The sequence below is a fragment of the Lathyrus oleraceus genome, chromosome 7 (genome assembly GCF_024323335.1).
Source record: "Lathyrus oleraceus cultivar Zhongwan6 chromosome 7, CAAS_Psat_ZW6_1.0, whole genome shotgun sequence".
In the NCBI taxonomy this organism is placed as follows: Eukaryota; Viridiplantae; Streptophyta; class Magnoliopsida; order Fabales; family Fabaceae; genus Lathyrus; species Lathyrus oleraceus.
In genome coordinates this window covers 31,864,137-31,879,729 of record NC_066585.1, presented here as the reverse complement: position 1 = coordinate 31,879,729, position 15,593 = coordinate 31,864,137, and the positions used below count along the sequence as shown (strand labels likewise).

At 36.4% G+C, this 15,593-nt stretch overlaps 2 protein-coding genes across 2 annotated transcripts; one reads left to right on the top strand and one right to left on the bottom strand.

Moving 5' to 3' along the window:
• The first annotated feature begins 468 nt into the window (after positions 1 to 468).
• On the top strand, positions 469 to 2,471 carry LOC127107687 (profilin). Its single transcript, XM_051045002.1, has 3 exons — positions 469 to 695; positions 959 to 1,096; positions 2,097 to 2,471. The coding sequence occupies exons 1-3, from the start codon at positions 573 to 575 to the stop codon at positions 2,229 to 2,231; spliced, it is 396 nt and encodes a 131-aa protein (XP_050900959.1). The 5' UTR covers positions 469 to 572; the 3' UTR covers positions 2,232 to 2,471.
• An 8,233-nt stretch (positions 2,472 to 10,704) lies between these two features.
• LOC127105691 (glucan endo-1,3-beta-glucosidase 13) lies at positions 10,705 to 14,033 on the bottom strand. Its single transcript, XM_051042890.1, has 4 exons — positions 13,712 to 14,033; positions 11,467 to 12,741; positions 11,324 to 11,354; positions 10,705 to 11,050 (listed from the first exon to the last, which is right to left on the bottom strand). Exons 1-4 carry the CDS (start codon positions 13,764 to 13,766, stop codon positions 10,912 to 10,914), a joined length of 1,500 nt encoding a protein of 499 aa, XP_050898847.1. The 5' UTR covers positions 13,767 to 14,033; the 3' UTR covers positions 10,705 to 10,911.
• Between the last annotated feature and the right edge of the window lie 1,560 nt (positions 14,034 to 15,593).

Genomic DNA, 15,593 nt, shown 5'->3' with positions numbered 1-15,593 from the left:
GTCTGGCCTATTCCAACCCATTTTTTAATGGATTTTTTCCGGATGCATTTAAATGGTGCGGACATGCGTATTAAATGAAAATGGATTAACACTAAAATAAAAACTGCAACGTACAATTTTTTTTCTCTTTCGTAACTTAATTTCCCTCTTAGAATCAGGCAAAGATAAAAAAGCAAGACGGTGCTTGAAATGGAAAACTAGCAGATAAAAAAAAGATATTTAATTATAAAAGCGACATTGAACCATGAAGAAAAAGAAAAAGAAAACTTTTTTCCTTTTTCTTTTCTATTTTAAAACGGTTATTTCCTAATATTAATTTTCTCGAGAGGGAATCACGATCATAAATAAATAAATAAATAAAGAATATCTCTTTTTCTCTTTTTTCATTTTCCATTATTTGCCAGCCAAAAACAGCGATAATAGGGTAACGAAAAAGGGCATCCTCGTAACTTCAACCCCTCACACCATCTTTTAGACTCATTTTTAAAGGATAGCTATCTCCGTCATTTCAACGCAACTTCACCCAAACTCTCAATAATCGCTTTTTTCGAAAATCTCTCAAATCTTCAACCATGTCGTGGCAAGCCTACGTCGATGATCACCTTATGTGCGATATCGAAGGGAATCATCTCTCTAGTGCAGCTATTCTAGGTCAAGACGGCAGCGTTTGGGCTCAGAGCTCTAATTTCCCTCAGGTTTTCAATCGATCTAACTTCTTTTACCTTTTTTTTAATCCAATCGGTTCGTAACGCGATTCTTCGATTAATCGATTATTTGTTTAATTCGATTGTGAAATAATTGGATCTGCATGCAATTGACTTGAACTGTTACGTTTTTGGTGCATATGAGTATGTTAGACGGTGTTGTGAAGTGTAATTGAAATTGTAAAAGTAGATCTGTTTTTTGTTGAGTTGATCTAATGTTATTTGTGATGTTTTGGTGTTTGTTTTTTGTTTAGTTTAAGCCTGAGGAGATTACTGCTATCAATGGTGATTTTAATGATCCTGGAACTCTTGCTCCTACTGGATTATACCTTGGGGGGACCAAGTATATGGTGATTCAAGGTGAACCTGGAGCTGTTATTCGTGGGAAGAAGGTAAATAGTGTTGTTTTAATCTTGATTTATGTAAATTATTGTGTTGTAGTGATATATATGATTTACATTTGAGTGAATCACAAATTTTGTCAATTGAATTATAGTGTGCAAGGTTTTAATAAACAGCGTTGCGGTTGTGATTTCGGTCGCTACAACGCTACAAGTGTAGCAACACTGATTGCTCTTGTCGTGGTGTGAATGAATTATCACAATTTATTCTTTAATATAAAAAAGTTGAATAAGTTGGTCCGATTTTGACAAGTGGTCCTGAAATTATGAAATTGTAAATTTCAATTTCAATTTCAATTCAAGATGGTTCAAATATTTCATTGATTTTCATTGACAAAAGATTAAATCATAAAACATAAGATATTCATTGAAATTGTACTTTGAGTAAAACATATTTCAATGTTCTTTAAATACTTCTGATCATAGCTACCCATAAGCTAAAATTCGAAATGCTACTTACTATAAGATAAAGTGTGACTAAAAATGACGATTTACTATTTCAGAAATGTTGTTGTCAATTTTTTATTTATTTAAGAAACTATTCTTAGAGCACTTTACAATTTCAGGAACATCACAACACAATGGTGTTTCATTCTTAACATTTTCTCAATCTTATTAAAGTTAAAATTTGAGTTGCAACCATATGTCATTTTTAGTTCTTAAACCTGATCAGAATTCAACAGCCTTTCTTAAAAATATTTAAACTTGGGTTGGCATATTGAATTCTTTGCAGATTCTTATCCTATTTAAAATTATATGATGCCTCTGAACAAATAAATGCTACTTATTAGGATTGTCTTGCATTAAACATTACATTCAATTTTGAGTATTTTTTTTAGGATTGTCCGGCATAAAACATTACTTTGAATTGAGTATTTATTAGGATTGTCCTCCATAAAACATTACCTTACTGTGCTTCTTGCTTAGACACTTTCCTAATACTTTTGGCCATTATAGTTGTAATATTTTGTTGTTTTTCCTCATTATCCAGGGTCCTGGTGGTGTTACTGTTAAGAAGACCACTCTGGCTTTGGTGATTGGTATTTATGATGAACCAATGACTCCTGGTCAGTGCAACATGATAGTTGAAAGGCTTGGTGATTATCTCATTGAACAGGGTCTCTAAACCCCTCGACATATCTTATTATAGTTCATATTTCATTGGCTTCTGTACAAGGTTTTTGCGTCCTCGAATGGGATATGCTTGATTGCAGTTTAATAATATTTTGGATATTGGGTCTGGTGTGGCGAAGAAGTGTTTGGTGCTTGAGAAATGATAACTATAATCAGTCTCTGTACTTTTTTTAGTGGGTACCCTATACATTAAAGTGGTTTTAAATCTTAATGCAGTATAATGGTTGTGGCATATTTTTGAATTCTTTGCAAATTCTTCTATCTGGCAGAAAGCCTTCATATTTATACCCCTATGTCCATCTTATGTTTTCTTTATTTCTCTATGTGCAAGTGAGTCTGATTCAAATGGAGTGTTTTTCTGATTCCACGTGGCTTGTCCTGTACCTGTTTAAACCTTAGTTGGTGTTTGGAGTGTGTCTTTATTTTGTTTGGTTGATTTGTTAATATTGTTTCCGTTTCTCTTCAAACAAATGACATGGTGTAAATACAGGTGTCGATACTTGCTCCTTCAATAAATATGATACTAGTTCAAACTTCAAACGGCTCTGCATTTTTTAAAAAAGTTTTTTATATAAATATTTTTTATCTGATTATCTTAAATTGTATTTGAGCTGGGATAAATGGATCTTGATTATTTTATAAGTTTTAATCTTTCCGTCAGACAAAAAATTCATAATTGTTTTTACTTATTTTAACTTAAGCTACCTTCGATAGGAGGGAGTTAGGTTGAATTATATATTTTTGGTTGACTCACTAAAAACAAAGGTTGATAGTATAGTTAATATAATTTTTAGTTTGCACAAGAATTTTGTTTAGATAAAATAAATAATAGTGTGTCATTATTATGTTAGTATTTCTTTTTATGTGTAATCAAGGTCAGTCAGTATTCATGAGGTTCTTCATTTAGAAGAAGTACTTGAACTTAAAAAAGGAAAAGAAGGTCGAAGTTCGTCATGCAGAAGAATAACTGTAATAGAAAACAGGAGAAAAAGGAAAAGCTAGCAAATTTTGATAAATGCAAATTGGAATTGAATGAAGTTCAAGTTGGTTACAAGTTGGAATTGAATGAAGTTCAAGTTAGTTATAGGATGCATGCGAACATTCTCACTAACCATAACTACCAAATTGTTAACATGTAATACACACATAATGTAACAAATCATGACACTACTTTCTTTGACATATGATGAAGCCAACTTTAGAACGAGCTACGTCAATTTTAAGGAAATATTTCTACAAGCCAAGGTCTTTAATTTGAACTAACTGTCCAAATTTTTCTTAATTCCATCAAACTCATGAAGGAAACTTCCTACTAGAACCACATCATCTACATACATCAAAATAATTGTGAAAAGAAATCTCACGAAAAGTGAAGAAAGAATGGGCATATGTTAATTGTTTATATCCTCAATCAAACAAGATTTATGCCAATTTATTATACTACTTTCTACTTGCTTGTTTGAGACCATAAAAGAATTTGAGCAACTTACAAATTTGGTTTGACTTATGACTTGTAACACCATGTAGAACATTCGTATAAACTTCTTCTTGTAAGTCCATAAGCATGAATGCATTATTTACATCTAATTGATTGAATGCCAAGATTTGATGGTCGCTAATGCAAAGAGAACTCTTACAATTTAAATATCAAGCAATTTTACTATGTGATTTTGAATGGTAGAGGCATAACATATATTTTTGAACTCATTAAGGTTAAGGTTAGTGTGAACACAAAATCTACGAAAATAAGCTGACTTGTTTTGTAAGATAGGACTAAGAATTTTATGTATGATGAAGATGGATTGCAGAAATTCATACGATCAATATTGCTACCCAAGACACGAAAATGTCATGTGATATGACAAATCCTTTTGCAATAATATTTATGTATAAAACTATCATTTTGCCCTTATGTCTATATTGAACACAAGACATAAACCGTGTCATCCTTTTCCAGTTCAATATTGGGCCCTTAGACATTTATCCTGTTACGCAGGATGGACAAATTCCATCCAGGTCACTCATGTCCCTTAGCATGCTCTGTGGAGTACCCATCAACTGTCTTTATGGTCATCCAGTTACGGACAATGTTTGATCAGCAATAAGGCACTCGACTCTACATCTAAGGTCCATAGTGGTTTCATATCGAAGGGTGGTATACACCACTATCACCATGAGAATAACTTATGACACTTTGTATAATATTCTATATGGTATTCTCATAACGGATCAATCCAATATAAATATTACTCCTAATATTCATATTTATGTTTAAGACTTGATAATTCATTATCCATGATCCATGAGATGTGATCATCACTCTATATACATAATAGTCTTAATGCTTTAATGTTATCCCACTTCACAACAAAGCTCGACTACAAATGCTTTAAGAATAATGTCCTTATGTTTAATGGGATCTCATGATTAAGTAACACTTGATATATTAAACGGACTATCTATTCTAGAGACTTTATTAAACAAACATAATAAAGTTTTGTATCGACTGAAGCAAGTCCCTAGAGCTTGGGATCTAAAAATTGATTCATTTTTCAAGAAGCGGGGATTTCAAAAATGTGAGATGTGTAACCCCCGAGACTGCTTTCAGGAATATCGACTGACCCAACAAACCAACACAGGTCTTTTTAACATGCTTTGTCCTCACTCACATGCTTCCCTAGAAACTTCCCAGAAGGTCACCCATCCAAATACTACTCCAAGTCAAGCACGCTTAACTATGGAGTAGTATTTGGATGGGTGACCTTCTGGGAAGTTTCTCGGGAAGCATGTGAGTGAGGACAAAGCATGCTGAAAAGACTCGTGTTGGTTTGTGGGGTCCGTCGATAATCCTGAAAGTAGTCTCGGGCATTACAAATGGTATCAGAGCCATACATCTCCTAGTACGATGTGGTTCAAGGACGAACCAAGCGGAAGCTGATGGACAGGTAAACACCTGAGGCCTAAGAGGGCAGAGAGTGGTTACATGTAACACCCAAGGGCGAGGGAGTGGTTGTCGGTGCATGAGGCATGACAATGAGACACTCCTAGCAGCTTCTAGGGAAAAAAGCGAATTCACATTGAAATAAGAGGGATTCTGAGGTTGTGCAGGTATGGGACTGCATGGTTGGAGGAAGACTTATAAGGATTAATTGGTACTACCTATACCAATAAGATGCATCTTCTTTTTGCTAGCCTAACAAATAAGAATTTCACAGTTAAGCGTGCTTGACTTAGAGTAGTATTTGGATGAGATGAGTGACCTTCTGGGAAGTTTCCCGGAAAGCATGTAAGTGAGGAAAAAACATGTTGAAAAGATCCGTGTTAGTTTGTGGGGTCAGTCGATAATCCTGAAATCGGTCTGGGGCATTACAAATGGTATCGAAGCATACCTCTCCCAGTATGATGTGGTTCGGGGACGAACCAAGCGGAAGCTAGTGGGCATGTAACACTCGAGGTCGAAGAGGGCAGAGAGTGGTTACATGTAACATCCAAGGGCGAGATAGTGGTTGTCAGCCCACGAGGAATGACAATGAGACACTCTTAGTAGCTTCTAGTGGAAAATAGAATTCACATCGAAATAAGAGGGAACCCGAGGTTGTGCAAGTTTGAGACTGTATGGTTGAAGGAAGGCTTATCAGGATTGATTGGTACTATCTATACCAACAAGATGCATCTTCTTTTCGGTAGCCTAATAGATAAGAACTCCATAGTTAAGTGTGCTTGACTTGGAGTAGTATTTAGATGGGTAACCTTCTAGAAAATTTCCTAGAAAGCGTGTGAATGAGGACAAAACATGTTGAAAAGACTCGTGTTGGCTTGTGGGGTCAGTCGATAATCTTGAAAGCAGTCTAGGGTGTTACAAATGGTATCAGAGCCAAACATCTCCTAGTACGATATGGTTCGGGTACGAATCAAGCAGAAGTTGGTGGACATGTAACACCCGAGGCCGAAGAGGCGGAAAGTGGTTACATGTTACACCCGAGGGCGAGGGAGTGATTGTTGGTGCACGGGGCATGACAATGAGACACTCCTAGAAGCTTCTAAGGAGAAACCGAATTCACATCGGGATGAGAGGGATCATGGTGTTGTTCAGGTATGGGACTGCATGGTTAAATGAATGCTTATAAGGATTAATTGGTACTACCTATACCAACAAGATGCATCTTCTTTTCGATATCCTAACAAATAAGAACTCCATAGTTAAGTTTGCTTGACTTGGAGTAGTATTTGGATGGGTGACCTTCTGGGAAGTTTCTCAGAAAGCGTGTGAGTGACGATAAAGCTTGCTGAAAAAGACTCGTGTTGGTTTGCCAGGTTAGTAGGTAATCCTTAAAGTAGTTTGGGGTGTTACAAATATAGAGTAATATTTGGATGGATGGCCTTCTGGGAAGTTTCTCGGGAAGCATGTGAGTGAGGACAAATCATGCTGAAAAGACTCGTGTTAGTTTGGGGGGTCCGTCAATAATCCTGAAAGCAGTCTCAGGCATTACAAATGGTATCATAGTCATACATCTCCCAGTACGATGTGGTTCGAGGACGAACCAAGCAGAAGCTGATGGGCATGTAACACCCGAGGCCTAAGAGGGCGGAGAGTGGTTACATGTAACACCCAAGGGCGAGGGAGTGGTTGTTTGTGCATGAGGCATGACAATGAGAAACTCCTAGCAGCTTCTAGGGGGAAAGAACGAATTCACATCGAAATGAGAGGGACTCTGAGGTTGTGCAGGTATGGGACTACATGGTTGAAGGAAGGCTTATAAGAATTAATTGGTACTACCTATACCAATAAGATGCATCTTCTTTTCAATAGCCTAACAAATCAGAACTCCACAGTTAAGCTTGCTTGACTTGGAGTAGTATTTGGATGGATGACCTTTTGGGAAGTTTCCCGGAAAGTATGTGAGGGAGGAAAAAGCATATTGAAAAGACCCGTGTTAGTTTGTGGGGTCAATCGATAATCCTAAAAGCAGTCTGGGGCGTTACAACACTTAACTATGGAGTAGTATTTGAAAGGGTGACTTTCTGGGATGTTTCTCGGGAAGCATGTGAGTGAGGACAAAGCATGCTGAAAAGACCCGTGTTGGTTTGTGGGGTCAGTCGATAATCCTAAAAGTTGTCTCGAGCGTTACAAATGGTATCAGAGTCATACCTCTCCTAGTACGATATGGTTCCGGGACGAACCAACAAATGATATCATAGCAGACCTTTCGCAGTAAGATGTGGTTCGGGGACGAACCAATCGGAAGCTGGTGGGCATGTAACACTTGAGACCGAAGAGGGTGAAAAGTGGTTACATGTAACACCCGAGGGCGAGGTAGTGGTTGTCAGTGCATGAGGAATGACAATGAGACACTCCTAGTAGCTTCTAGTGGAAAAATTAATTCACATCGAAATGAGAGGGATCCTGAGGTTGTACAGGTATGAGACTGCATGGTTGAAGGAAGGCTTATAAGGATTAATTGGTCTTATCTATACCAACAAGATGCATCTTCTTTTCGGTAGCCTAATAGATAAGAACGTCATAGTTAAGCGTGCTTAACTTAGAGTGGTGTTTGGATGGATGACATTCTGGGAAGTTTTCTAGAAAGCGTGTAATGAGGACAAAATATGCTGAAAAGACTTGTGTTGGTTTGTGGGGCCAGTCGATAATCTTGAAAGCAGTTTGGGGTGTTACAAATGGTATCAGAGTCAAACCTCTCCCAGTACGATGTGGTTCGGGGATTAACCAAGCGAAAGCTGGTGGGTATGTAACACTTGAGACCGGAGAGGTGGATACTGATTACATGTTACACCCGAGGGCGGGAGAGTGGTTATCGGTGCACGAGGTATGACAATGAGATACTCCTAGCAGCTTCTAGGGAGAAACCGAATTCACATCGGAATGAGAGGGATCCTGAGGTTGTGCAGGTATGGGACTGTATGGTTGAATGAATGCTTATAAGGATTAATTGATACTACATGTACCAATGAGATGCATCTTCTTTTTGGTATCCTAACAGATAAGAACTCCATAGTTAAACATGTTTGACTTGGAGTAGTATTTGGATGGGTGACCTTCTGGGAAGTTTTTTGAAAAACGTGTGACTAAGGACAAAGCATGTTGAAAAAGACTTGTGTTGGTTTATGGGGTCAACCGATAATCCTTATAGAGGTTAGGGTATTACAAATATGGAGTAGTATTTGGATGGGTGACCTTCTAGGAAGATTCTTGGGAAGCATGTGAGTGAGTACAAAGCATGCTGAAAAGACTCGTTTTGGTTTGTGGGGTCAGTCGATAATCTTGAAAGTAGTCTCGGGTGTTACAAATGGTATCAGAGTCATACCTCTCCCAGTACGATGCGGTTCGGGGACGAACCAAGCGGAAGCTGGTGGGCATGTAACACCCGAGGCCTAAGAGGGGGAAAAATGGTTACATGTAACACCCAAGGGCGAGGAAGTGGTTGTTGTTGCATGAGGCATGGCAATGAGACACTCCTAGCAGCTTCTAAAGAAAAAAATTGAATTCACATTGGAATGAGATGGATCATGAAGTTGTGCATGTATGGGACTGCATGGTTGAAGGAAGGCTTATAAGGATTAGTTGGTACTACCTATACCAATAAGATGCATCTTCTTTTCGATAGTCTAACAAATAAGAACTCCACAGTTAAGCGTTGGCGTAGTATTTGGATGGGTGACCTTCTGGAAAGTTTTCCGGAAAGCATGTGAGTGAGGAAAAAGCATATTGAAAAGACCCGTGTTGGTTTGTGGGGTTAAAGGAAGGCTTATCAGGATTAATTGGTACTACCTATACCAACAAGATGCATCTTCTTTTCGGTAGCCTAGTGAGGACAAAACATGCTGAAAAGACCCATGTTGGTTTGTGGGGTCAATCAATAATCTTGAAAGCAGTCTGGGGCGTTATAATAAGGAGTATGTTGTCTATGTTCAGCTATGTTCAACATACTTCTGAAGACAATATGATTTTGGTGTGTCTGTATGTTGATGTCACACCTGCTGATACAAATCAGAAATTGGATTCTGATTCTGATGGTGATGATGTAGATGCGAAAATGTTCAAGAAGTTGGTAGGGTCTCTGAGGTATTTGTGTAATACCAGACCTGATATTTGCTATGCAAATTGGAATGATGAGTAAGTTTATGAGTAAACCGAAGTGGTCTCATTATCAAGTTGCTGTCAGAATTCTGAGATATATAAAGGGAACTCTGAAGTATGGAGTTTTGTTCCCTTTTGATGTTTGAAACTGACTTAGAACTTCTGAGTTACTAAGATTCTGATTGGTGTGGAGACAAAGTTGACAGAAGAAGTAATTAAGGATACTTGTTTAATTTTCTGGGAAGTCCTATTTCTTGGTGTTCCAAGAAGCAATCAGTTGTTGCTATGTCAACCTGTGAAGCAAAATATATTGTAGGTGTTGTGACTGCATGTCAAGCCGTGTGACTTCTAAGCCTCTGAAGCTGATGATTGATAACAAGTTTACAATCAATCTTGCCAAGAATCCAGTGATGCATAGGAGAAGCAAGCATATTGAGACTAAGTATCACTTTCTGAGAAATCAGGTTCAAAATGGAACGCTAGAAGTTATGCATTGTAACATCCAGAAGCAGTTGGCAGATGTTCTGACGAAGGCGATCAAGACTGATCAATTTCTCTGTTTGAGGGATGGAATTGGTGTTGTTAGTTTTGGTTAAGCTGAATATGGATTAAGAGATGATGTTAGAATTATATCATTTTCATAAACTTGGAGACAAAGTTTGTTAGATGGTATTTTAGTATTTCTCTTAAGTCTCACTTGTATTTAAGCAAGTGAATGGTGTGAACAAATTATTCCTTTTTGTAGTGTGTGTGTGCGCGCGCGCGCGCAACCATTTTGTAACCATTTTAAGAATAGTGAAAGTTTGTTATTATTATCTCTTCTCTCTCTTGTTTCATTGTTTATCGTTATCATCTTGTGAACCAACAATGATCTCCACTGAAATCTGAATAAGTGTAGCCATATACTTTTGTATCTGTGTTGGACTTCTTTTGCCTTGACATCAGCACACCATGAACAATCGTACCTTTTATGTATCTCAACACTCTCTTGACCGCTATTAGATGACTTTCTTGAGGCTTCATCATGAATCTTCTCAACAATCCGACACTTTGACAAATGTCTGATCTGGTATTGCAAAATTACGTTAGGGATCCAATGATTTATTTGTATAGTGTTGCACTCTCAAACTCAACATATGTCTCATTCCTCAACTTTGCTCCAGTTTCAAAATATAAAAAAAAATACACTAAAATGTAAATAGAGAAATAGATACCAAACAATATAATTATTAATAAATAAAAAAAAAGAACAATCATATTCCTTTTATTAAGTTTTGGCCTATAAATACTAGTTCAGGTTTGAAGAGACCATTTGAAGAAAAGAAAAAAGCAATTTTATCGCTTAAAATTATAATGCCGCTGTAACAGCTGCAGAAGCTCTTTGTGCAATTTCATAACAATGAAATGAATCACAGATTAAAGATTTTACAACAAATGATTTTTACACGTATCTGATGCATGCCATTGTATGAAAAGCTTACAACAAAACCATTACCTCCCCCTTGCATGCGAAAACGCAGCATTCGTCTAAACATAGCAAAATCATGCTGCATTTTCTACAATCAAGCTTGCCTTCTCAGGATTGTTCGATATTCAATAGAACGAAGAGACAAATTACAAGAAGATACATAGAAATTGAAGAATATCTTCCTTTCTGTTGGGAGGATGAAGTTGACGACATCGCCCTTGCATTACTTCCCGATGTTTTATTATTTCTGCATAAACACAAAGGAAGAAAAACCAAAATGTCATATTTGGTTTTACTAACAACAAGTACTATTCTCTCTGGTCTGGTCATATATACGTGAGAAAGTTTATTTTTTAGATTCATTGAATAATCAATATATCTGATATATTATATTGATCAGATACATTGATCATTCAGTGAATTTAAAAAGTAAACTTTCGCTTATAAATATGACCAGAGCTACTTAATTATGAGTGTAACTGAAGTTCATCAAAAATAAAAAGTTTTATATTGAACTTACCCATCTCTCATGTAGATGCAGTTATCATAACCTGCGAAGCGAAAAGAAAATAGTCTTTCAGTGGCACGAACCGATATTTTTTACTATCTTCTGAGCAAAAAACAGCATGTAAGCAAAGAGAATCGAAAAGCAATGGAACATACTTGGATCCTTGTCAACTTTTACACCTGTACCACCAAAACTACAAGCAACATCAGAGGCTCCATTTTGCTGGTAATAGCTATTAAAAACAAAAGATGCATGTGAGACTAAATTATCCGGCTCGAAACAAGGCTGGCTAGGCTGGACCGCAGTACAGTCCACATCGCCAGGACCACATGCCCAATCCAAAGCATTCTGCAAATCGATTTCGGAGGCTTTGCTTGAAGCAATGCACCATGACGTTCGATTTGATCGTGTTACATTTGCAGCCGTAGTCATGTCAATCGCGCCTCGTCCGGTGAAGTCTAGATTATACACACTTGTCTGATCCGGATAAAACAATCCCCAGTTCCTCTCAGATTCTAAACCGGGCTTTCTATTTTCGTTAAACAATGAGAAAATATAAATATCTAGCTCCTTCCCAGGCTTCGCTGGAGTACCGGTATTATTTATAACATGCCTTATGAGATTAGTGTTATATGTTTGTGCATTATCTGGAGTTGCGGCCTTCTCCTTAGGCGAACCTTTTGAAGGCCAGCCTGTTTCGGTGACCATTACATTAATTGTTCGGAAATTTAGGGCCATGAGTGCATAGTAAATAGCATCAATCTGCGCGTCAAACATGTTTGTGTAAAGCAAACCAGTGTTTGGATCAATAACTTCAGAGGATGCCTGAAAAAGAGCATAATCTAAAGGCACTTTATTCGGGGAGTCACGGTAAGCATAATAAGGATATATATCAATCATAAAAGGCGATTGATTTTCCGCAAGAAATTCTAGCATCGGTTTCAGGAAATGAGCATGGCTACTATTGAAAGCCCCGGCTGAAGGAGGGAACGATCGCGACAGAACACCAAGAGAATGAGTACTAGAAACTTTTATCTTTTTGTGCAGCCCAAGTTTCTTGAGTGCTGTAAGTACATTGTTCATCGCAGGTACTACCAGTGAAGATGTATTATAGCTACTTTCTGTGATTTCAGCACCAACAGTTATGTACGTGATTTTCGTGGCCGGATAATAAGGAAGGACGCTGTTTTTCAACCAAGCGTCTGCGTTAGATTGGAATTGAGAGAACGAGAGCAAATCTGAATTCGGAACACCAATCATAAGTTCAACTCCAGTGTTGGCAAAGGCCCTTAGGACCTGTATATTAGAATCATAAATCCGAACATATTTGATTTTATGAAGCTGAACTAACTGTGCCACCTTGTCGGGTGTAGGGAGGTCATCGGCACTTCGCCCGTAGCATATCCCAATGAAACTCCCAGAACAACAATCTGACAAAATAGTCTCAAAAGAGTTAATAAAATTAAGAGTTACAAAGGCAACTAAATCTACTACTAGCTATATGATATCGGCACGTCAAAACAATCAATTATCGAAGAAAATTATTAGAATTCAGAGTTTAGCCTAATTCATCCTTATAAAACCGGCTGGTAAGTTGAGGGGTACCACTCTATTCAACCTCTATGGAATCTTCCCAATATAGCCTCTCACGCCCAACACTCAATTGGGTTAGGTGTGTGAATATAAACTGTGAGCGGCCATGGTCTGATATATATTGGTTGAGTCTAACTCATCCCTACAAAACCGGCCTGTAAGATGAGTGCTGCCCAAACTATATAAAACTTTATCCCTTCAAACCCAACACAATGTAGGCATTGGAAGTTGCAAAGAACAACAACCAATTTCCACAATTAGGCGACTAGGAGCAGCCTGCAATGAAGGCGGAATTTCCAACACCCCCTCACGCTTAGGTCTCAATGAGCCTGGTGCATAGACGATGCGGAAAGCCCAACAACAGATTTATGATATACTTTAATACCAGAATTTACAAAAAATCTATAAAAATCAATCCATATACTAACACTAATCAAACCATTAAGAAGCAAATGATCTTTATATATGAACTATTTAACAAAATTGAACCAGAATTCCACTCTAACTGAAAGCATCTTTCTAATTCATTCTTCAAATTGAAATCCAGAACCCCTCAAATACAAAGTTGTTCCAGCAACCAAGCACATGCATAAGCATAATTCTAGTTAAATTTCATTATTGAATAATCCATTTTAAAGATCAAGCCACCAAAAAAAGAGCACCGACATTCTCTCAAACAGAGTTAGATAGATAATTGAAGCAATAATAATAATAATAATAATAATAGAGATAAATGGGTCCGAAATCCCAAAAAATGACAATTGAACCTAAACAAAATAGAAAGAATAAATAAGATTAATGACAAACCTAGAAGAAGGAAGAAAAATGATGATGCAAAGATGAAGCTGAACCCAGTAGCCATTGTTGTGTTATGTTGTGTTCTCAACAGTAGTAAATATTAGAAAAAAGAATGAAGAGAAAATGAAGACGAAGTTGAGAAGTTGTTTGTTAAGGTTGTTGTTATTGTTCACAAGTGTGCAAAGGTTTTACCTAATGTTTTAATAAAGCTCAGAAAGAGAGTAACGGCTCTTGTCTCTTTTCACTGCTTTTTCTCTCTCTTCAGATTGGAGCATTAGAGTGGCAAACACAGTTTTTGTTTTTGTTCGGTTGTGTTAGTTAACTCTCACACACACAAGTTTCACACAAAGATACCGCTTTTGTTCGGTTGTTTTTGAAAAATATTGTATTTTTAAGATTTTTGAAAAATTTGTGAATCTTATAAAAATTTTAGAAAACTTCATGAGTTTTTATCATAGGTTTTATGAGTTTTCATTTTTCAAATATACTATTGGATTTTTTAAAAATCTATAAGATTTTATTGAATTTTTCAATCTGGTATTGTAGAGAATTTTTCAAAAAAATAGATAGTGTTAATTTCAGTTTTTTATTATCAAAAATGAACTATCGAATTTTTTAAAATATTTTTAAAAAATAAAAATATATGAATTTATAAAAAAATCAGAGTGTAAATTCATTTTTTTAGAAACTACTAAAAATGTATACCGTATTTTTTAAAATATATTACGGAATTTTTTAATTATACTGAATTTTTAAATTGTATTATTGTCAAAACATTTTTCTATTATAAAAATATGTGGGAATGACAGAACAAACTGTGGGGGTGGGTGTAGCAGGGAAACAGATTATATGGGGTCTTAGCTTAGGGCCTAAAGGAATACAGCCGGCCCAAATTCTTTAATGACTTTGTGATGCCTAAGTAGAAGAAGGAAAGCAAAAAATGAGACTAAGTTTAGAATATTCCTTTAACAGTGAGTTTCAGTTATGGTGAGTCAGCGTTTTTTGCATATGGGATTAAAAAATACGGAAGTTTAATGACTTTAATATAATAGTGATAGTGTAATATTGAGTTGTGTTGTGTGTTGTATTATTATTGTGCTCATGATAATTTGTTGCTCTCATTGATTATGAGTTCTCCTTCCACCATCGATGAACTTTCCTCTTTTTTGCCATCAATTCATGAAAGCGAACAAACTTTTCAGTCCATCATTACCACCAACATCATGACCAATTGGCCATCTCTGACTAATGTTAAAAAGTTGAGTTCATTCGACACTATCACAAATTTTCACAATTTTTTTGGAAACTCCACTAGTTAGAAAAAACAAACAAAGCATAAAAAAACATAATCACAATATAAGAACAAAACGTGAAAACTCTAAAATCGAAGAAAAAATAACGGTCGTTATCAATAGATAAATAGAAAATAACACTATCTGAAAATTATTACAACACATAATATACGTTCAACTAATCCAGACTCTCAGTACACCACACCCAACAAAGCAAATATTTAACTATATCTCACAATACTCTAATACAAAAGTATAAGAGAACAAAGAAAGTTAAATACAAGCTTAAAGTGATTTTGACTGGTGCATCTTGGAATGAAGAACTTGAATCTTATATATAGTCTTGGACTCCCTCTTCCTTCACAAAACTAAACGATGTGAGACTTCTTCAACATGTATATTTTCAACCAACTCGAACAATCTCCACCTTAATTGAAAATAATACATAAGTTTTAATTGTCTTCACCACCGAAATCATATTTCACCATAAAGAGTATCAACATGTATATTTTCAATCAACCCCAACAATCTTCACCTTGATTGAAAATAAATAGGGGTGGCAAAATGGATGGATTGGATGGATATGGATTGGATCGTTA

What these genes read in the sequence shown, in the direction of transcription:
- LOC127105691 (XM_051042890.1), bottom strand. Translation starts at nt 13,766, where the DNA reads ATGGCTACTGGGTTCAGCTTCATCTTTGCATCATCATTTTTCTTCCTT. An exon ending in ATTTTTCTTCCTTCTTCTAG is followed by an intron (nt 12,742 to 13,711) that starts GTTTGTCATTAA and finishes CTATTTTGTCAG; the next exon opens with ATTGTTGTTCTGGGAGTTTC. An exon ending in TGCATCTACATGAGAGATGG is followed by an intron (nt 11,051 to 11,323) that starts GTAAGTTCAATA and finishes GTGTTTATGCAG; the next exon opens with AAATAATAAAACATCGGGAA.
- LOC127107687 (XM_051045002.1), top strand. Translation starts at nt 573, where the DNA reads ATGTCGTGGCAAGCCTACGTCGATGATCACCTTATGTGCGATATCGAA. An exon ending in AGAGCTCTAATTTCCCTCAG is followed by an intron (nt 696 to 958) that starts GTTTTCAATCGA and finishes TTTTTTGTTTAG; the next exon opens with TTTAAGCCTGAGGAGATTAC. An exon ending in CTGTTATTCGTGGGAAGAAG is followed by an intron (nt 1,097 to 2,096) that starts GTAAATAGTGTT and finishes CTCATTATCCAG; the next exon opens with GGTCCTGGTGGTGTTACTGT.